This window comes from Engraulis encrasicolus, chromosome 18, assembly GCF_034702125.1.
Source record: "Engraulis encrasicolus isolate BLACKSEA-1 chromosome 18, IST_EnEncr_1.0, whole genome shotgun sequence".
NCBI classification, from domain to species: Eukaryota; Metazoa; Chordata; class Actinopteri; order Clupeiformes; family Engraulidae; genus Engraulis; species Engraulis encrasicolus.
Genome location: NC_085874.1, coordinates 31279889 through 31306046, shown reverse-complemented (window position 1 = coordinate 31306046; position 26158 = coordinate 31279889). Strand labels below are relative to the sequence as shown.

The 26158-nt window shown below is 42.7% G+C and overlaps 2 protein-coding genes and 1 non-coding gene across 3 annotated transcripts in view; all 3 read left to right on the top strand.

Annotated features, from left to right (window-relative positions):
* Nucleotides 1–6099, top strand: part of fermt1 (FERM domain containing kindlin 1) — a 41561-nt gene extending 35462 nt beyond the window's left edge. Inside the window, exons 13-15 of the mRNA XM_063223431.1 lie at nucleotides 1188–1312; nucleotides 2180–2321; nucleotides 4588–6099. Of these exons, the coding sequence (XP_063079501.1) occupies nucleotides 1188–1312; nucleotides 2180–2321; nucleotides 4588–4761 (441 nt within the window). The 3' untranslated portion in view covers nucleotides 4762–6099. The remainder of the gene's footprint in view (nucleotides 1–1187; nucleotides 1313–2179; nucleotides 2322–4587) is intronic.
* A 261-nt stretch (nucleotides 6100–6360) lies between these two features.
* Nucleotides 6361–6433, top strand: trnar-ucg (transfer RNA arginine (anticodon UCG)). Its single transcript has one exon. It is a non-coding gene; the product is annotated as a tRNA-Arg (tRNA).
* A 375-nt stretch (nucleotides 6434–6808) lies between these two features.
* Nucleotides 6809–23914, top strand: trmt6 (tRNA methyltransferase 6 non-catalytic subunit). The gene is made up of 11 exons (XM_063223430.1): nucleotides 6809–7118; nucleotides 7710–7840; nucleotides 7966–8081; nucleotides 8245–8336; nucleotides 8538–8621; nucleotides 9821–9945; nucleotides 10986–11299; nucleotides 19032–19117; nucleotides 19953–20055; nucleotides 21069–21155; nucleotides 22187–23914. Exons 1-11 carry the CDS (start codon nucleotides 7009–7011, stop codon nucleotides 22391–22393), a joined length of 1455 nt encoding a protein of 484 aa, XP_063079500.1. The 5' UTR covers nucleotides 6809–7008; the 3' UTR covers nucleotides 22394–23914.
* The last annotated feature ends 2244 nt before the right edge of the window (nucleotides 23915–26158 follow it).

Here is a 26158-nt window from a genome sequence, read left to right as displayed (position 1 = left end):
GTGCCCTTGAAAAAAATATCTTCCATAAGGCCACAGTGGCCTTGATGCCCACTCTGACGCCTAATTGATTAAAATGCATGAAATTGCATCTAAGAAACACAAATTTTCTTGGGGGATCACCCCCAAACCCCCCGCCCAAAAACATGTTCTTCTTTTTGCTGGCACGAACATGGTCACACTACCCTTCACACAGTCTTGTATTTTGCACTTTATTTGCTCTGAATTAACACCAGCCAGCTTAAATTAATACTGGTTACATTTAAATTTGACTGCTAGAAAAAATGTTTTTTTAATTTATGGCCTTGGTACCCTGGCTTCTGGCCTTTGTGCCCTTAAAAAAATGATACCTTAAAAGGCCAAGTGGCCTTGCCCCTAAAATGGCGAAATTCCAGGCCTGATCATGATGATACATTACATTTAGTAGACATGTCAAGAAGTCCAAATCCAAACAGGTCAGGATGAGGAGAGCATCATGACATTACATTACATTAAATATAGTAGACATGTCAAGAAATAGCAGTCCAAACAGGTTAGGAAGTGGAGAGCATCATGACATTACATTACATTTAGTAGACATATCAAGCAGTACACGTCCAAACAGGTGAGGAGGAGGAGAGCGTCATGACATCACATTACATTACATCTAGTAGACATGTCAAGTACAAGTCCAAACAGCTCAGGAGCAGAACTGTCTTCAGAATGGAAGATTAACATAAAAGGGAAGAAAGATGAGTTTTGTCTTTAATCACATTACATTACACTTAGCAGAGACTTTTATCCAAAGCAGCTTAGTTATTTACAGTAGGGACTGACTGTACAGGGTGTGGGCTACTTCATGGTTTATTCATGTTTACAATGGAAAACCAGGCTTTACATTACACCTAGCGCTTTAATCCAAAACAATTTACAGTGCTCATATTTATAATGTAAAACCAGACTTAATGGGTGAATGGTTGGTTGAGTGCATAGATGGACAAGACAAAACTAGGCTACAGAAGAAAGCTCATGTCAGTTGAAAGTAGCTGAAGATAAGTGTATGATGATTTGAGCGGGTGAATGATATTTCACCCTGTAGTGGTTTGCTTGAACACTATGTAGGCTCATTAGCATCACTGTTTGTCACATAGAAACTGTGAAGTGTACTTTATAGCCCAGTGTGTTCATGTTTGCGTTATTTGTGACCTCAGCTGACCACGAGGATTCTGGAGGCACACCAGAATGTGTCCAAGCTGTCCCTGATCGACGCCAAGATGCGCTTCATCGAGGCCTGGCAGTCCCTGCCGGAGTTTGGCATCAAGTACTACGTGGTCAGGTAGGTCCCCTACAGCAGTGGTTCTTAACCTGGGGTGCGGGCACCCCCTGGGGGTGCGCCAGAGATTTCAGGGGGTGCACGGAATTTTGTTTGCGTTGAGGTTGTGACCAAAATTCTGATTCTAAACCTCATAATTAGGCCAAATCAAGAACAAATTAAAACATGTTTTGGACCTAATGTGAAGTTATTAACGAATTGATTAATGTCTAAAGCAAGAATCATTGTAATTATTATTTTTGTATTATTTCAACGCAATCACATGTTGTCAATCAAAAGTTCAGAAAGTTAAAACCCTGCCACAAATGTTATCCTATTGAGAACTCAAGACAACTATGCCAGCTACTCAGTGAAGTCGCCTGCGTTGGAAGGAGACTGGTGCAATGTTTTTATATTCTGGAGAAGGAATTGACACTTCTACATAATTTCTTCAGCTGTGAGGTCTCTTGTTAGAATGTATGAGCTGGTTATCTACTTGCAGTTCGAAGTGGTTATAGTTGATATCTTGGATGTTATACAAACTTGACTGTTCCAAATCAACTGCAGGCTTGCATTCCATCTACAGCGTAGGTCATTCCACTGTGATCCTTACTCATGTCAATGCTATGTGTTTGGTTTGGGTTGATGTGATGGAGGTGTTCCCGCACGGTTCATCCCCCTCGGGGACGCGAACCTGCCACCTCGTCAACTACATCAGTTCGGGAATGGGAGGCACGGTACGAAACCGCTGAGCTGAAGGGCCGGTCCGATAGCCCAACGCTACCGCACTGTATTGAGGCTTCGGGAGGGAGGTTTACTGACGTTCCACGCCACACTGCTAGTTGGCCTCCGTTACACTGACATTCATGATTCATTCCATGCTCTTCACAGATTCAGGGGGAGCAAAAAAGATGAGGTCCTGGGGATCTCCTACAACCGACTAATCCGGATAGACCTGTCCACAAGGCTGCCGGTCACCACCTGGAGGTTCTCCAACATGAAACAGTGGAACGTCAACTGGGAAATTAGACAGGTCAGCATTATGTGCACACACATCCACACCACACTCACCAAAAATGCACTTTAACGGCACGTTCTGTTTAAGAATCACTACAGACATCCAGCAGATTACAAACATCTACCAAAGTGACTCAATCACAACATTTACATGATGTTTTTAATTGCGAATTAATCATTCAGAATTAAAAAGTTCTGTTGAGTTTACTTTGATCTTTCCTTTAACCCATTAAGACACGGTGTTATAAATTTTCTGTAACCCGCATGGCATTGACCAAATCGTAGTGCATTACTAAAGGCCTTCTGTTATGTCATAGTATTGTAGTACTATGGTAGTTAACTGTTCTGCATGCTTTAAGGGACTACTTCTGAATTAAAGGGACACTCCACCCATTTGCATTAGGCTTTCCATTGCTAGACACCCAGTCATACTTTTGAATGGCCGTGCAACACTCTCTCAATTCCCCCTGAGACAGGAGAAATCCGTATTCACCTCTTAACACTTCCTCCTACAATGATGTAAAAATCGTCATTTTGCATCATTGTAGGAGGAAGTGTAATGTTGCATTCACCAGCTCGGGACCTCTCAAGACAGCTGACGACACAGCTCACATCACAATCGAGTTCTGGAGTTTGGCACATGAACGCCACAGACCCCGGAACAATCGGGATTCATGCGCGTCTTGTTTTGGTTCTCTTTTCTTTTTTTCACCTCACCTTGAGCCTCCAAACCCACGACATATCATTTTAGCTTAAGTAGGCTAAATCAAACAGTCAGAGACCAGCATTACTGACATATGTACATCTGCAATTGAATTACATCAACTGGTGTTGTTGATAGTGATTACAAGATGATATTTTAGCATTTATGATACTGTTTACATGCTAGTTCCATGCATGGGCGCCATGTTGATGATGCGTGTGTCGTCATACAAAACACAAGCTCGGGAACTCGTTGTTCTATACTTCCGCCAGAGATCAACCTAGATAATTATCGATCTGACACTGCGTCACCAAATATTCATGCCCACTTTCCCGAGGTTTTAAGTCGGCTTTCTTGGGATTCTTGACTTTTTGAACGAACCATATGAGAGGTGGATTTCTGTTGAGACTACAAGCCTTTTTCCCACCCTTTCAACCCCGCCCATAGGGGGTTGGTCCTAATGTGCTAACAGACCTATCAGAGATCAGTGTGCCAGTGCTTTTGAAATCACTGGCATTGAGGCTCCAGTAAGTCACTAGCCCCAGACAACTTTGTTGCTGTCGACCAACATAGATGAAGCACGTGAGCGAAAACTTGTTGTCACGATGTTATTAAATGTTATTAAATTCAGCGCATTTAAAGTCAGCCACAAATATGAACGAGATCGATGAGCTCGCACCAGTTTGCTCTACTAACACACCACGTGTGAGGAGTGGGGGGACAGGCAGTGAGGAGGAGCTGAAGTGGGGACCTGCGCAAACTTGTGTAGGGGTGTAAGACAAGACTCATATACACACGTGAGTGAATTGTTGACCAACCAGTTCATGGGCGTGTGACCTTGGAGGCAGTCTGCAGGCGAGCGTTGAAGGGGATAAGCAACTGCAGAGGTTGCAAGATCTGACTGCAGTCGCATTCATCCCGCGATAGTTAGACACCATGTGACATGTCACGTCGTCGACACAACATCACCTAAACTTTGAAGTTTGACAGGAAATCTAACCGTCATGCAACTTTTTGAGCCAGAATGCATTGCTGTCTAAATGCGGATACAGCCGTTGCAATATCTCGATCGCACCTATTGGCAGAGCTGCCTGGGTGTGGCCTGTGGAACTTGAGCATTGCAATGCATTATGGGGATTGTTGTCACAAATCCACAAGCACTAAAAAGTCATTTTCTGCCTTTTCTCGGCCAAGAAGGCACCAAATCAGAAATGTATGCTACTATTCTACTACATATATGACCCGCTTTCAATACATATTCATGTCTCCACCGGTGGAATGCGCCTTTAAGTGGTGTTTACATGACGTTTTCAAAGCTTTATTCAGAATTAAAGTCAGTTAATTCCGAATTAAATGTCTCACGTAAATGTAGCAAATGACAAAGTATTCATTCAGCAGCACTGAGGCAGGCTTGAGGCCTGGTTGTAGTGACGTTCAGGTAGTTGCAGATTAAAATCTATATCTGTTTCTTAAGCGATTAGAACCTGTAGGTTGGATCTTAACTCTTCTCTTCTCTTCTCTTCTCTTCTCTTCTCTTCTCTTCTCTTCTCTTCTCTTCTCTTCTCTTCTCTCTGTACAGGTGACTATTGACTTTGACCAGAACGTGTCCTTGGCCTTCTCCTGTGTGAGTTGTGACTGTAAGGTTGTTCATGAATACATTGGCGGCTACATCTTCCTCTCGACCCGCTCCAAGGACCAAAACGAGACGCTGGACGAGGACCTCTTCCACAAACTGACCGGCGGCCAAGAGTGATGGTGTCACTACTGCCGACACAATGTTGTAGATCAGAAGGTTTTTTTCGTCCAGCGTTTCAAGAACGAGAGTTTAGAACAAACCGTCTCATGTGTATGTAGTTTATGTTAGCTTTGAGTCCAGGATCAAAGTAGTGACTGAAGCAGATGGCTGATGGTACTACCACTGGTTGATGTCACAGTAACTTTGTGTCCAGTGTTTCAAGAAATACAGTTTCAGAACAAATCATCTCATGTAGTAGTTTACAATAACTTTGAATGCAGGACCAACCAACCTAGAGGGTTTGTGGTTGCCTTTTGAGAATATATCAGGAATGTCTTTATCTGCCTTGGCAAGAAGGGTGCATAATAAGCTGATCACTTGCATGAGGTTAATGGAGGTTAGTGGTGCTCCCATCTGATGGCAGATTCATTAGCAGTAGGCTCATCTGTTGTGGCTCAGGTCTGGCATAAACTCAAACCAGCCAGGTCAACGACTTAGTTAGCTATTCCAGCTCACTGTGGGGAAAATCGTACTACATGTTCACTTCATAGGAAAAGCAAAGGTAATCATTGAGCCATGCTTGCTCAATTGAATCAATGAGCCATGCTTGCCTGTTTCTAGTCTATGATCAAATGTTTTTTTTTTTTTTAAAGAAACCAAGCTGCTTTTTAACTACATATCTTGTATTTTTTACTGCCTTATACTGTTCAAGTAAAGGAGAATTCCTGGCAATTTCAACATGCCGTTTAATTGCACACCATACTCGGGACTTACTCAACAAAGCTGCATTTTTTTGTATGCAGCCACCTTCAAATATCCTGGCCAGTGGCCATTGAAATGGCGCATGATTTGTTTACCTTTTTAAATGTGTCTTAACATACTTCAAATATCATCCCAAAAGTTATTGTTGTGTTTAGGTGTCTGCTGGTGTTGGACACAATTTGGGATGATATTTTTGAGTATGTGAAAGTAATAAAAACTGCAGTAATAAAAAATAAAATAAAAACAGCTGGAATTCTCAATTCTCTGCCATAGTCATCTGTTGTGGTTTTGGTGAGAGATACATGTGATACTAGTAAATGTCCATGTCACATGCTGGTACAGAAGAACAAAATAAACTGCCAACTGCCAAAATGTAAACCCTGCTCCTCATCTCCCTTGAAGACAACCTATAATGTTCACAACCCTGCTGCTTGGATTCAGGAACATCTTGTATTCTGTCAATGAGAAACTGGACTTTTCTGACTGTTTTTATTCCACTGCCTTTTAAATGCATTTTCAAGAAATATTTTTTTTATTAAGCCAGCATAATAGTAGATGTTTTTTTGTGCTGATGTGACTTGGAAAATGGACTGTTGCAGCTGTTTACAATAAATATAAATTAAAGATACGAATTGTTTATGTGCTTTTGTTGCAGAAAATAAATTGCAGGGAATTCTTCTCAGAAACCGGTTGCATAAAGGTTGGATTTGCGATTCTTTCAGTCTATTTGGAATTTGTTGACATCTAGCTTGTTATGAACATAGATATTTACCATAAATACATGCTTCAATACATGATTGAAAATGATTATGAATTATTATATTAACGTTATTCACATCATATGTATTTCCATCTGACCGCGTGGCCTAATGGATAAGGCGTCTGACTTCGGATCAGAAGATTGAGGGTTCGAGTCCCTTCGTGGTCGCATCTTTAGACAGATTCTTTGGCATTGATTCTACACTCGCAATGTGCCTGAACTCACTCTACTATAAATAAATAAAAAATATGAAAGTAGAATACGAGAAATGATACCCTTGATAGTGTATGATTAGCCTATCTCGTTTCTCTTTCTCATTTTATGGCTCCCTCCTGCAATGGCATAGAGAAAAGTTTGATTAACATTTTGCAGTTTTCTCCGCTTTGTGCTGCATTAAACATACCATTTCTTACACGATGCAGCAAGTGATATGTTGTTGCCGCTTAGAGCTATGTTGTTACATTGTAACATTTGACAGAATGGAGGCATAATCGGCGCCAAACTAGCGATCTCTTTTTCGGTGATCTGTTGGCTAACCTACTCATTCAGAATTTGATTGGTGCTGTCTATTTGCTAAGGAAACACCGGTGTGGCTACACGTGGGGATGGTTTGGACCAAGTGATATCGGTTGTCGAGTCATACATTAAGATATTTTGCATAGTTGTAGACAAGCCTGCGATAATTAATACATTAGCGTAATCAAATCGGAACCCTAACCAAATTGATTGTCCGACTGTTTCCTATGGCGGACAACGGAGACGACGTGGATGCTGAATACAGGATTCGTGATGGTGATTACATTGTGCTGAAGCGAGGCGAAGTTTATAAAGCAGCACAAATCCAGAAGAAAAGGTCAGTGTCCTGGACGTTGTCATATTACACTGCCTGTTGAATTTCCCCACGAAGAGAATTGTGTTATTTACTCTACAGCCAGATCTAGAAGTTAGACCAGGAAGTAAACAGAGGTGGACAGCATTGGCCTGTCAAATTAGGGCATACAGACTGAGACTCCCAACGGAGTTCGCTCCCGGACGTGCGGTCCCCGGTGTTTCTATCACTCCCGGACTTGCGGTCCCCACCCGATTATATTTCACGTATTATCATATACTGCCACATACAAGCAATTTAGGGTTAGGTTTAGGTTTAGGGTTAGGGTTAGGGTTAGGTTTAGGGTTAGGGTTAGGGTTAAGGTTAGGGTTAGGTTTAGGGTTAGGGTTAAGGTTAGGGTTAGAAACAAAAAACTAACATCAACAAGATAACTGGCTCCGTAATATGGCGGTGGTACCGTTAGTCTGGCTAGTGGGAGCGAGATGAAATGGGAGTGTAATGAGATGGGAGCGTGAATCTGGGAATCTCAAATTAGCTGGCTAGCTGGCTGACAATGAATGTTGAAATCTCACATGAACTGTTTGTTTCTTCCAAAACAATCCATTTGTCACACAGAAAAGTCATCTTTGAAAAGCAGTGGTTCTTTCTCGACAACGTCGTGGGAGAACTGTACGGGACAATATTCGAAATTCAGGCTGGTGGAATACTCAAACCACACGCTCCAAAACCGATTCCCAGTGCTGAAGGTACAATATCGATGCGTCTCCTACTTAACAGCAGTTTTTTTTTATTCGCACTTCATGTGAATCATACCAAAGATCAGTGTATTCACATTGCCATTCACCTTCTTTCACTATCGCCTACTTCACAGACAACGAATCTAAGGAGGCAGGAGCCGACAACAGGAATATTGTAGACGATGGCAAATCCCAGAAACTCACAAGGGATGACATTGAGATGTTGAAGGAGCAGGGTCTGAAAGGCCAGGTAAGTTTACTGCAGATACTTCTTTTGCATGTTGCATTAGTGAGTGTGTGTGTGTGTGTGTGCCGTTTGCACAAGATGTCTGCAAACTGTCTGTGCTTTTGAATGCATGCATGCTGAATCACCTGGAACTCATTTGTTGAATACCCACACCTCTCACTATTAGGAGATTGTACAGCAGCTGATCGACAACAGCACAACATTCAAGGACAAGACAGAGTTTGCCCAAGACAAGTACATCAAGAAGAAAAAGAAAAAGTAAGTCTAAGCAATAGTTTATTTACAAATTAAAGGGTCTTACGTGTAAAAAGCAAGCTCTTCAGAGTATAAGTGAAACATCACAAGAGGCATCTCTTCAACTCCATCAGCATAACATTTTTTCAGTTGTATGTTTGTGTTTTGCTATGTGTGCATAGCCTAAATGTGCATGTGTGCTGCTGGTGTGGCTTGTGTCAACAGGTATGACAACAACTTGACTGTCCTAAAACCATGCACAAGGATACTGGCCATGATGTACCATGGCAGAGAGCCTGGCAAAATCTGGTGAGTAGATCAAATGGCCAACATTGTTCCGCTTGGAGCTGGCGTCACTCTTAATTACTTGAACTGTGAGGGTGCTGCCCTAAATGTTCTACTCAGATTTTTAAAAAGGAGGCAGCGCCTTGAATAAATTGTGTTTTTATTGCACGTTGCAATTAAATGGTCGCCACTCGGATGACCACGGGTTTACCACAAGAAGTTAAAAGCTATCCCCAAGCTAAACTTCTAACAGTGTACACGTATGCATCAAGACGTGTCAGTTGGTGCGTATGCCTAATGATGGATGAAGTGCTGAGGCACCGCTTACCCTGAGACCCCAGGGCTAACGCAAGCAGGACGTCTTCCATTAAAGGGCCAGCCCAGTCCTGAGCTATCCCTGATACTGAGAAGGTTGCAGGTTCGAGCCCCGCTCTGCCTGACTCCATTGATGTGTCCTTGAGCAAGATACTTAACCCCAAGTTGCTCCTGGTGGCAGCGCCGTACCCTGCACGGCAGCCACTGCCACCGGTGTGTGAATGGGTGAATGTGAGGCATACAGTGTAAAACGCTTTGAGTGCTCGAAGGAATGAAAAGGCTCTATATTTCAGTCCATTCACCATGTCTCCTGCGTTGTTCACAGGGTGGTTGAATACCCCCTTGCAGGTGCATAGAATAACAAAGGTCTGAAAAGTACCTCCACAAAGTGTCCGGTGTTCTAATGTGAGGCTAAGGTGGCGAAGACTGTGGCCAATGATTTTAGAGGCCTTGTGTACCACCTTCTTCAACTGTTGCTTATCTTGGCTGGTAGTGCTGCCATACCAGACCAGGGTGGAGAATGTGAGCACGCTTTCAATTGTAGCACAGTAGAAGTGGACCATGCTCACTTGACTGACCCCAAATTTCCTCAGCTGTCAGAAGAAGTGTAGTCCTTCAAGGGTTTTTGAAATGATGAGACTGGTGTTCCGGTACCATGACAGGGGGACTGATAGATGGTGCCTAAAAAAATGAAAGGAGTCAACCCACTCCACTACCTGATGATGATGCTACTACTACTTCTACTACTATTACTATTACTAATGATGATTATAACTGTTATGATGGTCAACCCTGTTGTGTCTGCTCCATTGTCACTTGTGGCACGATGGTGTTGATAATCAACCCTGTTATGTCTTTACCATAGTATCTTGTGGCATGATCAACCCCGTTCTGTCTTCTCTCCATAGTCACCTGCGTCACGACACCTTGGCCCAGATGCTGACGCAGGGCAACATCCACGCGGGCAGCAAGGTGCTGGTGTTTGAGACCTGCGCTGGGCTGGTGCTGGGAGCCATCATGGAGAGGATGGGAGGTACGAACAAAAGGGCACTGTTAACTGTTGTCAGGCTGACCAGGGGTGCATTCCTCGAAACCAAAGTTGCTAACTACGTAAGCTACTTTGTTGTTTGCAGTGCAATTTCCCATTGACAACTACCCAAGTTGCTAACTGGCTAACAACTTCGCTTTCAAGAAACGCACCCCAGAACGGTGCCGGTGCCCGCACCAGTTATGTTCAGCATTAAAGTGCTTACCTGCGAACCACCCGTGTTCATACCGGGCTCTGAACTTTTCCATACGTGACTGTGTGTTACCCGAACCTGCTGACCTCCACATTGTCATCACGGTTCGTGGAGAAAAGTCAAGGATTTTTCAGTTTGTATTGCGAACCAACTTTCTTGTTGTCGAAAACACGCCAGCCGGTTCGTGATTAGGTGCGGGAACGGGCACCGGCATTTCTCAGTCGACCTGAACGTGTCATGGGTGGCCATGGCTTTTTTTTTAAGTGCTTGATTTCCTATTTCTGCATTCTGATTTCATTTTATCTTGTTTTATATGCTATATAAGTACAGTAAACTGGATGTTATTTAATCACACATCACAAGATGACTAGCTTGGGTACTTTGAAGATACTCTAGCCGAGAAAAGAAATAATCGTTCCTACCCGCAATCTCCCATCAAGCTTGTCCTTTCGTGGCCTAATAGGGTGAGCAGTATTTTATATTTTTGCCAAGATCTGTACTTTAGAACCTTTGCTCAGCATTTTCTTTGAAGTTACTTGATTTTCTTCTGCGTGTTTAATCATTCATTGCAGACAAATAGATTTCTCTCTCTCTCTGTTCTGGTGTATTACTTTTGAATGGATTTTCTTTGTTTCCTGCTGATTCCCATGCCTCTCTCTTCTCTCCCTCTCTGCTATACTCTCTCTCTCTCTCTCTCTCTCTCTCTCTCTCTCTCTCTCTCTCTGTCTCTCTCTCTCTCTCTCTGTCTCTCTGTCTCTGTCTCTCTCTCTCTCTCTCTCTCTCTCTCTCTCTCTCTCTCTCTCTCTCTCTCTCTCTCTCTCCCCTGCTCCAGGCTATGGCTCCGTGGTGCAGTTCTACCCTGGCGGCGGCCCTGCCCGTGCCGGCATGGAGAACTTCGGCTTCCCCCCTCACTTCCACGAGACGCTGCACGATTTCCCCCTCTGCAAGGTGAACGCTCTGCTGGCCGGCAGGCTGGGGGCCGAGTCGGGGCCCGAGGCCTCGGGTGAGCCCCAGGAAGAGCTCCAGGACGGGGCAGACGGAGAGGAAGAGGCCCCCGAGGAGAGCCGGCAGATGGAGGTCAGCACAGAGGGCGATGGAGAAGACGCCGCAGAGAAGGAGAGGAAAGAGAAGAACAGAGAGAAAAAGGTAAACAGACACAGTCATCTGAGGCAGAGAGAAGAGAAGAGAAGAAAAGAGAAGAGAAGAGAGGGGAACGTACTGTAAACAGCCACGATCATCTGAAGTCTCTGGCAGCAGTACACTTGCTTCCTGAAATCAGGCTTTGGCCCTTAAAATGCCCTGCTGGAGAAAGTGATGTCCAAATGACATAGCACAACTCTGTGTGGTGATTATATGTGAACATCACATTTTGGTGTTATATTAGTGCCACAGTCTATTCAAAACTACAGACAAGGGTGGGATATTTTAAATGTAGTATTAACCTTACTAAATGTCTTGGCACTAATTAGATGTTATTGATGGGAACTCACAGGAAATATTAGCACTCAGGACATGCAGTTGTATCTGCAAACAAAGATACAGCAGATTCTTATTGCACAAACCTTTTGCCACTCTAAGCTGATGACGCTTGTACTGCTGAAACCACAGTAAATATACACACTCACTGACACAAAGCCTTTTAGATAAATGGAACATCAAGATGCAAAGTATTTAGTCATGTTCACCCATGTGATTCACTGCGTTTCTAGACCTGGTGATCCCGTTTGCATTTTGTAAACGGTTCTTACATTGTTCTGTCATTCGCAGAAGCAGCTGATGATGCAGTTCTGGTTAGAGTGTGGCTCGGGCCATATTTTTCTGTCCGAGCCCGGCCCTCAGCCGACAGAAAAGTTATCGACCCCGACCTGAGCCCGAGACTAATTAAAATGTTTGTGTCCGAACCCGTCCGAAGCCCGAAACCACTGTAATAACAACAGAACCTGTGCGCAAGCAAGATTTTCTATGTGGGCTCCTCCATACTCAAAATAGCACGTGATAAATAGCCAAGATAGGCAAAGACGTTAGGATGAGGCAATTTGCAGTAGCCTAATTTAGTTACGCACGCATAGTAAGTATAAACACACACACACACACACACGCACGCACGCACGCACGCACGCACGCACACACACACACACATGTGACAGCGCACCTTATGTTTGTTTTGGTTAGACTAACCAGAGATGTTGGGTGCGGTGATCAAATGCATGGGAGGGGCGTGAGAGGATAAGAAAGGCGAAAACTAGCGAATACGTTTTGGATGCAGTCAGCACGGCTATCGAAGCATTTGTTACGTTACTGTTAGTACAAATAAATCCCCGCGAGCCCTGTGAAGCTGCCGGTCCTTGTCGTTAAGAAGGATGGGCTATAATTTAACCCCGAAGAACAGTAGCCTGTTCGGCACCCAAGAGAATGTCATTTCCCCTGATGTCCATGCGGTCAATATAAAATCAGGAAAGGTTGCACGCGCATAGTTACAACTGTACAGTAAAAGTGACAACAATTAAGAAGAACCTACGTGAAGGACATGATATGTCACAGCAGACAAAGTAGTAACAGGAGACCTCTCCTACCTTACTCCACGTAGCTTGTGCGTCTTCTAGTTATCCATATTGTGCTCCTTGCTAGCACATGTTGGAAATGTAATCCTTGGCGAACAATGCAGTGACAAACTTCGTCATTTTATGTTCAACATTTAAGACCGCCTCGGCATGTTAAAACATGGCCTACACTAGGCCTACAACAAAAGACCATGCGTTCACTGACAACTGTTGATTTGGCGCTTATTACAGGGATTAAAGTTTTCCGTCGCTACGACGGAATTCCGTCAACTGGATTTTCGTTTGGACGGATTTCCGTCCGTATAATTTATGTCAATTAATTTACAATTTTTACTTTCCAACTGAACTCAAATCGAGAACACTCCTGGTCATGAGAAGGGGACGAGAGGTGTGTTTGGTGTACGGATTTAGTTATACACTCCACCATTGGCGGTATGATACAACATTCACTCATCAGTAGCCTAGTTTTGGGTCATCCCTGGATCCGTGTTCCAAAAAAAGTACACGAGCGGTCAACAATTCTGTGGCAGCGCAGCGCGAGAGATTAAAAAATAAATAGCCAAAATTGTTGCTGATGGCAGAAAAGAAAAAATTGTAATACAATGTAGGCCTATAAAGTGCAGTGACGTTTCCATAGGCCTATCATTGCACCTGCCGTGGCAGATATTTTTTTTTTAAAAAATGAATAGTTTACTTCGACTGCGTATGATGTCCTTTTCATGAAGGGTTTGCCTTTTAAGCATTGTGACTCTTACTAGCATTATTCATTGCCCCAATGGGACGACTATGGCAGCTAACTAGGATAGCCTACCATGCGTTTCATCCTCAAAGTTTAGCGCGTTTGACTGGCTGCGTGTAGGCCTAGAGCTAGTTGTCTTTTTGACAACGGATAATTCACAGTCTCATCTGTACTCATAGCAGATTAACTTTGTTGTTGCCGATATATATATTCAAGAAATAAGTTAAAAATGGGTTGCATTTGGGTCACGGATAGGCTATCCCTGGCAGAGCCAATATTTTATGCCACGTCTTGTTCTGGGAAGCAGTGTTCTGATGGGTGGACTCATGGTCGATAAATGCCGTTTCGACGTTTTCACTTTCAAGGCTTGTTACTGTGTGACGCTATTTCTGCTAACTGGAATAGTTTGCAGCAGCAACAGTTGTGTGTGCGCTTGTTTTTGAGTGGCTCAACGTCTGTGTCCATCTTCTCGGACTATGCGTTTCGTTTGAGTTCAGTAATTTGCGCACTGCGCACAGGACTGATGGGTGGGTGATTTGCCTTGATTCGAGTGGAAAGCTGCGCGACAAGCTTGGGAAAGTGTGTTACTTTTGTAAACGATAGACGTATGTCTGTGACTGTCGTGTCTGCTGCGTCTTGTCAGCTTGTAGAACACGTGCGCATAGGAAGAATCGGGGATGTTTTTTTAAATCAATGGTAATAGTGGGGTCGTAGGCATGTGCATTTTTTCTCAGTCATTTCAAATTTGTGTTAAAGTTTTGTTTTCACTCCCAAGTTGAAGTTTAGGGTCTATAGAACAATTTGGGTTCGAGTGTCAAACACACAGATAACAAAATGGCCTGCGGGGGGCGCTCTAAAATATATAAACTGCTATAACTTTTTATTAGTTTAACCAAATTTAACATATGAGGTATGCATGGATTCAGCATTAAGAGGAGGAGCTGGTGAGCTAAGTATTTGGTTACCAGATTAAAGACACACTATGTCATAAACACACTTTTAGCCCATGGACAGCAAAAATCAGGGGGTTTTTTTAAAGATAAAGGGTGGAAATGCCCTCCAAGTTGCAATGAATCACCATTTATTGTTACAAGTTATTGTAAATTAAGCCTGGTATATCATTCATCTTGATTTGTTCAGAATATCCCTGAAGCACAAAGATACCTAGGATACATATACGCAAATATGGCTGCATAAAGCCTATGTGATATTTAGGACCCAACTTGAAACTTTGAGTTTATGAATTTAGGATCACGAGTACCAACTTTTTTCGATGAAGCCATATTCTATTCACACATAAAATCACAAAAAAGTTATATCTGGAAGAAAATAAATCAATAATAACAATAATAATAATAATAATAATAATAATAAGACTGCATTTCCGGAGAGACAATGCTATTGGTATGCTTGCGGATTATGCACACACACACACACACACACAGAGCTGTTGTATACACACACAGAAACACGAAGGAAAGAGATAGAGGTGTGTGTGTGTGTGTCTCTGTGCGAGAGAGAGAGAGAGAGATGTGTGTGTGCGTGTGTGTGTGTGTGTGTGTGCGTGTGCGTGTGCGTGCATGTATGGAGATGCTTCAGGTGCCTTTCAGCAATGGGTGGGTAGGGAGAGGTAAGGGTGGGATTCGAACCTGCAACCCTCTGACAGACCAAAACCCTACCCAGTAGGCCACTGCCACTTACTGACAGCAGAGGTCTAAAGTTCTACAAGGCTGCATGTGTGTGTGTGTGTATGACTGAAGATTCTAAAGGTGACAGTTTGGCAGTCAATAGCTGAGTAATATGTGCAGCCTTATTTTTACGCTGTCATATCTCCAAAAGTTTTGCAAGTTGTCAGATATTGACACACAAATGGCACAAACCTGCTCTTCATGTCAAAGCTGAGATCACTTTTCTTGGCCAAATGGTTCAGTCAAAAAATGGACATATTCAGGCCTATGCGCTGAGCTGTTCACACATTTTTTTGTAAGTGAATGGGGTCACATCATAGGGATTTTAAAACTGCTCTCTCTGAAACATTTTTAAGAGTTGGCTTATGATCTTCACACAGTTTGTATTCAGAGCCAAGACCTCTCTTGTCAGTGCCTTTACCTAGTTGATACCTATAAAAAACCCCAGGGACAGGTTCACCTCTCACTCTGACTGCCACAGTTTGTGACATCATCATCTTGACCATTCTATACCATTCATTTCATGAGGGGGAAAACAGAGAGAAAACTGAGGAAAAACAAGACTGATGAACGAATGAAAGGGGGGTAGGCCAGCGAAAAAATACTCCACCCTGAGACCTTTTCGAGCCGTTCGTTTTTGGCACTCGAACCGTATCTCTATCTCGAAACGCTGCAACGATTCAAAGCTGCCGTACTAATGAATGGCGATTCCCATATGCCGAGGTGAATGGAAAAATGTAGAATAATAATAAACTGTTGATGAACAATTAATATGCTTTCCCGCAAGCATACTAAATAAACTGTTGGAGAACAATTAGTATGCTTGCTGGGGGCAAGCAGAGGCCTTTGGCAAGCATACTAAATAATACTATAGGACTATTTCATACATGGTAGACACAATCATCTGCTCTGGGAACTGTCCATTTGTTACCAGCGTAGTTGACAGGAATGAAAACCTTATTATCTGCATTTGCCAGAAATGCCTGCCAATCTGGTAACAAATTAACAGTTCCCAGATTTGGACTATACTACCAAAGCAATGCAGTTGCCAAAGATGTTTTCCAACTGGTGAAGTGCTGCTGTACTAGTACTTGTACAAATAGACCTGCCAGATCTCGGTGCAAGTGTATGAAGGCAGAGATAAAGTGCACACGTCTGTGCAAGTGCACATACGTGTACAATTTCTAAGACTGACCACTGACTGTTTTTGCATCTGTTCTCTGTCATAGTTATTGTACAGTGGAGTATTGTAATAAATGTTAGCCCTATGGTCTTCTGTTTACTTTTTGAATGCAAGAAAAAATGATGTTCCCCATAGTATTTATCATCATCATCATCATCATCATCATTATTATTATTATTATTATTATTATTATTATTATTATTATTATTATTGATTTACTTTCTTCCAGATATAAAGTGTTTAAGTTGTGAATAAAACTTGATTGAAAAAAAGCTGGTACTCATGATCCTAAATTCATAAACTCAAAGTTGCAAGTTGGGTCCTAAATATTACATAGGTTTTATGCAGCTATACAAATGCAAATTATGCATTTGTGTATGTATCCTAAGTATCTGTGTGCTTCAGGTATATTCTGAACAAATCAAGTTAAGTGTTAAATAAATTGTAACAATAAATTATGTTTCATTGCAACTTGGAGGGCATTTCCACCCTTTATCTTAAAAAAGCCCGGATTTAGCTGTCCATGACTAAAAAGTGTTTTTTATTACATAGTGTGTCTTTAATCTGGTAACCAACTATTTAGTCCACCGGTTTCTCCTCTTCATGCTGAATCCATACATATATCATATGTTAAATTTGGTTTAACTAATGAAAAGTTATAGCAGTTTATATATTTTAGAGCGCCCCCCGCAGGCCATTTTGTTATCTGTGTGTTTGACACTCGAACTCAAATTGTTCTATAGACCCTAAACTTCAACTTGGAAGTGAAAACCAAACTTTAACATCAATTTGAAATGACTGAGCCTATTACGACCCCACTATAAGCGTGTGCTTGGCACCGCACATCGAGAAGCAAAAAAGTAGCCAGTAGTTTTCAAAACGGTAGAACACAGAGGTAGACATACCGCACCGTTTGTAAACGTCAACAAGTTATTTGTAACAGGATGAATACTGAAAAAGGCCGAAGGGTGAAGAACATACAAATAATTAAAGCTAGTTTTCTCCCTCTGATTGCTATGATCAGGGCTTTTTAAATGTCAGAAATACAACTGCAAGCAATGCGCACCAGTGCTTTCACCAGAACAGTGTTTGTCCATTATAATGTGAAAGACAAAATATAGCCTACTACTACAACAAAAAAACCCATAATGGGATCACTCACTGTATCAACACATTGCAATTCCAAGTCAATAATTCTGTGAGATCAGCTACCATTTTGAAGCAGCATTCATTGTGAATCCATTCTGCATGATGTTGTGAACAATTCATAAACAATGGGGTAGAAATAAGAGGAAATAACCAAAAACATGCCCCAAATTTCAGTTCAATCTTTGCAGTCTGATATAGTATCCATTATCCCTTCCATTCTCGGCCAGTTCTAGTCAATCTGGTGAGCGGCCTAGGCCTGCCCGCCCTCTTTCCTTTTTTTTGTATTTAGAAATTGGCATCTGTAAACATAGCATTGTAGGCCTACATCTGATTGAGCATATCTGATCTAGTAGGTACCTACAGGTACACTCATACTGAGTCTATATAGGCCTACTGAGTGCATAATGAATATTCATTGTTCATGTGAAGTGTAAAGATTTATGTTGGTTGAAGTTCTGATTTTGTGGCACTTTTTGGTATTACTGGCGCCCTCAAGACATAGGCATATTATGCTCTAGGCCAGTGTTTCCCAACCAGGGGTACGTGTACCACTAGGGGTACGCGAGCACACCTCAGGGGGTACGCAGAAAAATATAATAATAGCAAATATATTGAGTGTAGTCACATTGGGATAGAGGAACAGAGCATGTGTGAGGGTGAGGGGGTACTCATCATGTGACAAAATGGCTTAGGGGGTACGCAGGACAAAAAAGGTTGGGAAACGCTGCTCTAGGCGACTGCCCCGTCTGCCTATGCCGCTGGCTCTGGCACCGCATGCATGTTTCGTCATAAAGGCAGAGCCTGGCTACATTGGTTTTCGTAGGGTTACGGAGTGATACTCGATCGGGTGCCTAACCGGTAAAAAAGTTCAGTCAGATTACTTTTTTTTGCTTTAATCCCTGCTTATTAAGAAAGCAAGTTGACTAGGCATCCCTGCTCGGATGACTCGGAGTGAGCGTCCATGTTGCCATTGGTAACTGGCGCGCGCATACAGCCAATAATAATCACTCGCACGAGTAGCCTACCAACATTTTCATGTATGCATATTCAATTACTTATTTTTTAATCACAAAACTGCCGTTTGCATGAACTGAAACGTTTCCTCTGGTTGCTTACAATTTTCACAATGTCTGTTTGCTTCAAGCCCGAGTCCGACCCGAGTCCGACAGATATTCTATTTTTTTTGTCCGAGCCCGGCCCGGCCCGTCGGGTTCCGACCAGGCCTGTCGGGCTTCGGTCGGGTTGCCATGCTCTGGTTCTGGTATGATACTATGATGTATCAAAGCAGAATGCAAGTGCATGGCTCTGAAGTGTTGTTGGGAATAATATCCCGTCAGTTCAATTTGTTGTTGTTGAGGGAGCAAGAGCACACACAATGTAAATTGCTACCATTGTGTTATTGACACGTTACTTGCCTTGGTATTGGATTTGCTCCTAATGTGTCTACAAACACGTGCGTTGGCCACGTATCCACACATTTGCCGTTTGTTGTTCCTGTTTTTATTTCTCGTTTGTTTCTCGTGTATTTATTTATTTGTTTGTTTGTTTTGTTGTTGAGGTTCAAGAGAGGAAGGTGAAGATGGAGGAGAAGAGGAAGAAGCTTGTTGCCACGGCAGCACTGCTAGAGGGGAGAGATGCAGATGGGTGAGTGTTCTTTCTTTCCTTCTTTCCTTCTTTCTTTCTTCCATTTTTTTCTTTCTTTCTGGCCTCTGCCTCTCTGCACCATCTCACTTTATTTATGCTCTGCTCTCTAGCTCTCCATCTTACTCTTTCTCTCCTCCCTATCTTCTCTCTCTATCTCTCTTTCCGTCTTCCCAGTGCTTCATCTTCCTTTCTCCTCTTTTGTCTTCGTCCTTTACTTTTGTCCTTTGACCATCCCTCATCTCATCCTCTGTTTAGCTCTCCATTTCTTTCTCTCTTTTTGTACTCCTCCCCCTTTCTTTTCTTCCACTCATTATGTTTTATTTCACCTCTTTCTTTCTTTCTTTCTTTCTTTCTTTCTTTCTTTCTTTCTTTCTTTCTTTCTCATTCTCTCTCTCTCTCTCTCTCTCTCTCTCTCTCTCTCTCTCTCTCTCTCTCTCTCTCGTCACCGTCTGACCCTTCCATCCAGCATGGCTCAGATAGGTTATTGCCGTATTCACGCTTCACTGCCCTCAGTTCCAGGCTCAGAGTGCCCCCCATAACCACTGCAGCCTGCCCTGTAGTGGTGATAAATAATAATGTGAGTTTTTAATTACCCTTTCCTCTCCCTCTCCTCCTCCTCCTCTTCCTCTTTTCTTTTCTTCTTCCACCTCCTCTTCCTATGCTCCTCCTCCCGCTCCTCCTCCCCTTCTCCTCTTCTCCTTTTTCTCCTTCACATCTTCTTACTCTCCTCTTCTCCTCCTCCTCTTCTTCCACCTTCTCCCCCACTCCTCCTCCACTTCCTTCCCCTACTCCTCCTCTCCCACTCCTCCTCCTCCTCCTCCTCCTCCTCCTTCAGGCTGGTGATAGCGAGTCGTTTCCACCCGACTCCTGTGCTGCTGGGCCTCCTGAAGTTCCTGGCCCCCTCCAGGCCCTTTGTGGTCTACTGCCAGTACAGAGAGGTAAGGCAACCACATGTTTCCAGGAAGTTTTTTTCAGATGATGTACAGCAGGGATGTCAAACTCAGGCCCGGGGGCCAAATCTGGCCCATGGAGTCATTTTATTTGGCCCGCAAGTACAGTTGGCTCACAAAGACCATAAAAATGTGAAATTTCTTACATCACAGGAATACGAGTGGGCCTAAGCCCACGCCAGGCTCTATGCAACAGAATATATGCAAGCACATTGGAACTATGATTGCTATCCTCTTTGTAAAATGTTAATATGAGTATGAAGTGTGTGGGTGCACAATTTTTGTCTGTATTTAGTTTAAAGTAAATCTTGACTTTGGCCCGCAGTCAATTTGAGTTTGACACCCCTGATGTACTGAATTCCTGTGCGAGCATTGGCATTATTGCGTAAAAACCTGAACAATTTAATTTAGCAGGAACACTGTCTTAGGGAACGATGTATCCTAGAAGTTCAGAACTGAACTTTTGGTCCTTTCATCTGTAATTGGGTCTACCAAAGAGGATGCCACCTTAGCGTGAGATGTAAGACAATGGAAGTTACATGATCACCGAAGTTACAAATGACACCATTAACATGGCTTTGAAAATATTAGATGATCCATCCCTCCCCATAGTCACTGAATACTCCGCCTACCCTCAGGACTCAGAGCATTCTACTGTTAAATACGTTAAGTTCAGCTATGTTACATGTATAGGGTATTGTATGTAGGCTACTTTTTTTGTCATCTTTAATTTTATTGCCAGTATTTTATTTTTAGACTTGTCTTTGTGTACTGTTGTAATTGTCTGTTTGTCCAAGTGTTTGTTTTATGGCTTCTAAATGCAAGACAAATTCCTTTCGGGGCAGTGAGGGATTCATTCATTCGTTTAAATGGTGTAGGAAATCTTGCTCAATCTTATCGTCTGAATTTTCCATTGTCATCTTATGAGTTGCGTTGTTGTGTTGACAGTCACAACAGAAGGATTTGGTCATGTGTTCTACATCGTACTTTTCCTTTTTCAGCCTCTGATCGAATGTTACACGAAGCTCAGGGAACAAGGCGGTGCCATCAGCCTGCGATTGACTGACAGCTGGCTCAGACACTACCAGGTGACCTTCTCCTTTCTCATCTCATTCCGATCAAAAGGGATGCCTGTGACTTAGGTGCTGTTTCCACGGAGAAGGATATTTTTATATGTGGGTATTTTTTTCTCCTGTTTAGGTGGAAACACAATAGATGTATTAAAATAAGAACTCCATTGTAACATGTGCATTTTAGCCCCCTACATTTTAAAAGCCGTATTTTTGATATGTGGATTTTAAAACCCTGGCTACACGGCGACGGAAGGCGTTTTCAAAAATAGCAGGCTACGTGGAAACGGCTTCTTAATTGTATTTGTAATACACTAAAGAGGGTAATTGACTATGCAAAAGAGCGTCATTCTGGTATGTGTTAATATAATGTTCAATGGACCTTTTATATTGTTGATTTGTTCGTTTACTGTTTTCACTTGAATGGAGTGAGGGAGACGGTGAAACGTAGCATAACGACTTTTAGATATGTTTGCTAACCTTTGATAGACATGTTCGACCAGTTATCCGAACGTTGACCTTGTTTTCGGCACAACGAATCTCCTTCTCAGCTGCCGAAAGATCACAAGGTGTGAACACAACAGGGGGCTCAATGTCCCTTGCGATGGGGAGAGCACCTTGTGTTTTCGATGAATTAGGCCGGGGACATGTTTGCTGTGTGCCCAAAACTATGCATACAGTCGATGTGTGCAACCGATCAGGACGACTGGGGCACTTTTCCTGATACTGCAGGTATCATACCAGGGGCAGATGGCCAACGGGGCTCTCATTTATTGTTTTCCTCCATTGTTTGACTCCATCTCAAACTCAACATGGAAGTTCAAAAGATCGTAGCTTGTGGTTTTATCAGTATTGCACCATACGCACGCGTCTGCGTACATCGTGACTTGGTCCTCTACTGCAAAATTGATATAAAATTTGCGTGGCAACACGTTCATGCACGAAAAGTGCATACGCACTCGTATCCTGCAGCAAGTGTGTCCCCAGCCTTTAACGTGTTTGCAGCGTTTTTGCAACAGTCTGACTCCTTCATCCCCCTCCCCATGCAGGTGCTGCCTAACCGGACCCACCCTGTGCTCCTCATGAGCGGGGGAGGGGGCTACCTCCTTACTGGCATGACCGTCGCCACGGAGACCGATGCAAGGCCGGTCAAGACTGCAACGCAGGCCAAAGACGCGGAGCCGGAGCCGGCCTCCAAGAGGATCCGCTTGGAGGAAGTGGACGCCGGCACCGTTAACAAGAGTGATGCACAGTAGCTTCATTCCCAATGGACAGATCAATGCTCATATGGACCCAACAGTAGATGTGGCATTCAGCCTTTTGACATTACATGTGTTCATACCAGGCACTGCCGCCATGGTACAGAGTTCCTTTTCCACACCATCAGCAAAGGTCTTGTATTACTGCCACCTACAGGATGGCTTGCACATTGCAACAGTCAAGTCCTGTGCCAAGATGGCGGCGCACTGGGTAAACGTATTCGATAACACTTAACTTGAGTCATGCTTATGACATAAAACTATCATAAGAGTGTCGTAACGCAGTCATGCTTGTGTCATAAACGTTATGTCAAAGTCACAAACATTTTATGACTGTTGGCATTCAAACAATGTCAAATTTTCATGACCATGAAATGTTTGTCATTGACAGACATCATGTTTATGACTCGTCTATGACTATGTCACGACACTATTTTGACACTGACACCATGGGTGCATTCCAATATGCGACCTTGCGTCCTCCACTTGTGCTTGTGTCCTCGCCCCGCCTCCTGGCCCCTCCTCCGTGGAGAAAACAATAAAGTTTCCCAGCTGTCAGCATAGCCACAACAACTTTTGGGGGACTGTTTTTCATTCACCATCCCAATTGCAAATGAGAAAATAACTTTACAATTGAGCTTTTGCAAGATATTGATATATGATGTTGTTGTCAGTGATGTCATCATGACATATTACTTCCTGGTACGAGGCCAGAAGCACAAGTGGAGGAAGCAAGGTCGCATATTGGAACGCACCCCATATGACACCGGCGTCAAGTAAAGTGTCACCACATATTCTTTCCAATAGACAGCGGTTTTCAAATCGACATCCAAGGTTCCATGGGTGCAGATCAATTCTTGTCCTCCTGTCCTTCTCTCTGGCGTCAGTCCTCATGACTCTAGACTCGATGTCCTCAATGATCAAGGGTTTTTTGTGTCATAAATATTTAGCAAAAATAGAACTCAAAGGTCCATTATTTTATTTTCATTTGGGATGTTGAATTGGGGAAAGTCCCCAAATATTCGCCCTGCGCTGGTTCATGGCGGGAAACCTCTTCTCCTCAGAGGTGGACCAACACTGATGGGAGAGGCCTGGGGTCACAGGACTGGACAGGAGGATAAAGGTTGACTTGCACCCCATATCTATTGTACAGACCCCCAGGTCTGGTGGGTGGGTGTCCTGTCGGGTGTCTCTAATTTCCCCACCAAAGAATGGGAACAGTATGGATAAATCATGTGTGTGTGTGTGTCCGTTTGTGTGTGTGTGTTTATTTTTATTATTAATGCCACATTTTTGCCGCATTATTAATGGTCGTCCTGCAGTGAACAGGTTTTTAGTTGTTTTCTTAGCTTCTTTTTTTCCCACAGTGCACTGGGGCATGTGGGATTGTGGGATATTTATGTTTATGCTACAACATGAAGTGCCATGCTGAAACTGTACGACTTGTACTGATGTGTTTAGGGCCAGCCCTAGACATCAGGCTTGCATGTACAGAACTGAATAAAATTCTTAACATCACAGTTGTTGTGGTTCACCTTAATTTACTTTCTAGGGGAGGAAGGCAAAGGCTTTATTTACAGTATGACACCTCTGAATGCATTACCGTTTCATCAGTTATTATGTTACTGCACTGCAGGGCAGTGTTGCCCTTGTTTTAATTCCCACTAAAAAACATTTCCAGATTCATGTAATTGATAGTATTTTTCTCAAGCACAAAACTGAAAACAGTTCAAAAGCACCCGAACACCTTACAAGGTTAACCCAGCCACCTGGAGCTACATGGGCGCCGCATTCATGTTCTTGAGATTTGGTTTGGTCTTGAGTCTTTTTATATATACGTATATATAAAAATATGGGTATGTTAGAGCTGAATGAACACATTCTAATGCAAGATGAAGGTCCTAGCTTTTGAATGCAACATTTTTAAGTGCTTCGGAAGCTGAGATATTTAGGTTTTTATAGGCTGAGGGCACCTTTTCCACCAAAGGACTTAGACATTCAGCAGGTGTTTTTTGCAGGTGCCTTAGGCTTAAATGGGTTAAGGGAGAAGTTTGGCCAATTTCAACATACAGCTGTGTTCCTCACGTATCCCTTGACTTTTCAGAACCCATTGCCACTGGCTTTTTTGTTTGTTCAGCCCTTTCTGGAAAAAAAGTCTTGAAAAAATATTAAAAATGTACATACTTTTTCAAAAGTTATGCAACATCATCAGTCACATTGCTACCCTGACACAGTGACTTATGTGGTGATATTCAGTATTCAGTAGGTTTTTTTAATGCACACAAACCATATGTCCATTAGTATGGTTGAAGATCTTGGAAAGGGCTGAAGGGAAAAAAAAATCCGCATTGCCAGGTAGGCTACTGACAGCAGTTGAACAGAAACAGGAATCCAGTATAAGATGCACTTACACCTGGACATTAGAGGGTGTACAGTATTTGCATTGCCGTTGTTCATTACAGTTCTGACTAGATGGTATACCACACCACATTAGCCCTTACTTGTATGTAATGATGACAACACAACAGTGACTAATGAATTAGAGCAGCATTTATAGCTTAAAGGGACACTGTGTGAGATTTTTAGTTGTTTATTTCCAGAATTCATGCTGCCCATTCACTAATGTTACCTTTTCATGAATACTTACCACCACCATCAAATTCTAAGTTTTCATTTTGACTGGAAAAATTGCACTGTTCATACATGAAAAGGGGGATCTTCTCCATGGTCCGCCATTTTGACTTTCCAAAAATAGCCATTTTTAGCTGCAAAAATGACTCTACTTGGATCATACTAGAAAATATTTCTTTATTACTTAGTAAACTTTCATGTAAAGATCAAATATGGCAATAGGCAGCCCAGTTTCAATGAGCAGCATAGTTGCAATACCTTTTTTGACCGTTTCCTGCACAGTGTCCCTTTAAAGATGTTAATGTTGTTGGCTGGCTCTGCAGTTCAGTGTTGATGAGATATTGAAAACTGCTTCACATTATGTCAGTGTGAAACATTAGGCCTTATACCTGTATTATGATCCATCTCAATTACTGCTGTCTTGTTAACTCACCTTGAACAATTTCCAATCAACAATTTCAATCAAATCACTTGCCAGTTACTTTTTGTGTAATCTTACCAACAAATTTAACAAACGTACACCGCCAGAAAACATGACGAACTGATGATGTAAGTATTATTTCCAAAACAGATCTATGATCCTTCCCTGAAATGCCAAATCCGGTCGGTAGCCCTTTCATGCAGATTGGGTCACCGGCGATCCTGTTATCTATTTGCTGAAAGATCTTAACTACATCATCACAACAGGGCTATGAATTTCCCAAGAGTTTTGAGTAACAGATTAAGACATAGTCATTACCTTTTGTTGACATTAACATATGCTCTGCATAGGCTCTGCATGAAAGGGTTGACTTCATGAGTTCCCCTGTTGTAGCATTACACTCACCGGCCACTTCATTAGGAACACCTCTCTATTGCAGGGTTGGACCCCCTTTTGCCTTCAGAACTGCCTGCATCAATAGGTTACTCGGGTAGGCTGTGGCATTCCAACAAAGATAAATTGGTAGGCTACTAATTGGCCCAAATTGTGCTAAGAAAATATCCTTATGCCATTATATCTCCAGCCTGAAACGTTGATGTAAGGCAGGGTAGACCCATGTTTTCATGTTGTTAACGCCAAATTCTGACCATTCCACCTGAGTGTTGCAGTAGATATTAAGACTAGTCAGACCAGGCAACATTTTTATGATC

Bases quoted from the DNA above. Each gene is read 5' to 3' on its own strand.
- trmt6 (XM_063223430.1), top strand. From the start codon at position 7,009: ATGGCGGACAACGGAGACGACGTGGATGCTGAATACAGGATTCGTGAT. The intron at 8,622-9,820 runs GTGAGTAGATCA...TTCTCTCCATAG, and splicing joins AGAGAGCCTGGCAAAATCTG to TCACCTGCGTCACGACACCT. The intron at 20,056-21,068 runs GTAAGGCAACCA...TTCCTTTTTCAG, and splicing joins TCTACTGCCAGTACAGAGAG to CCTCTGATCGAATGTTACAC.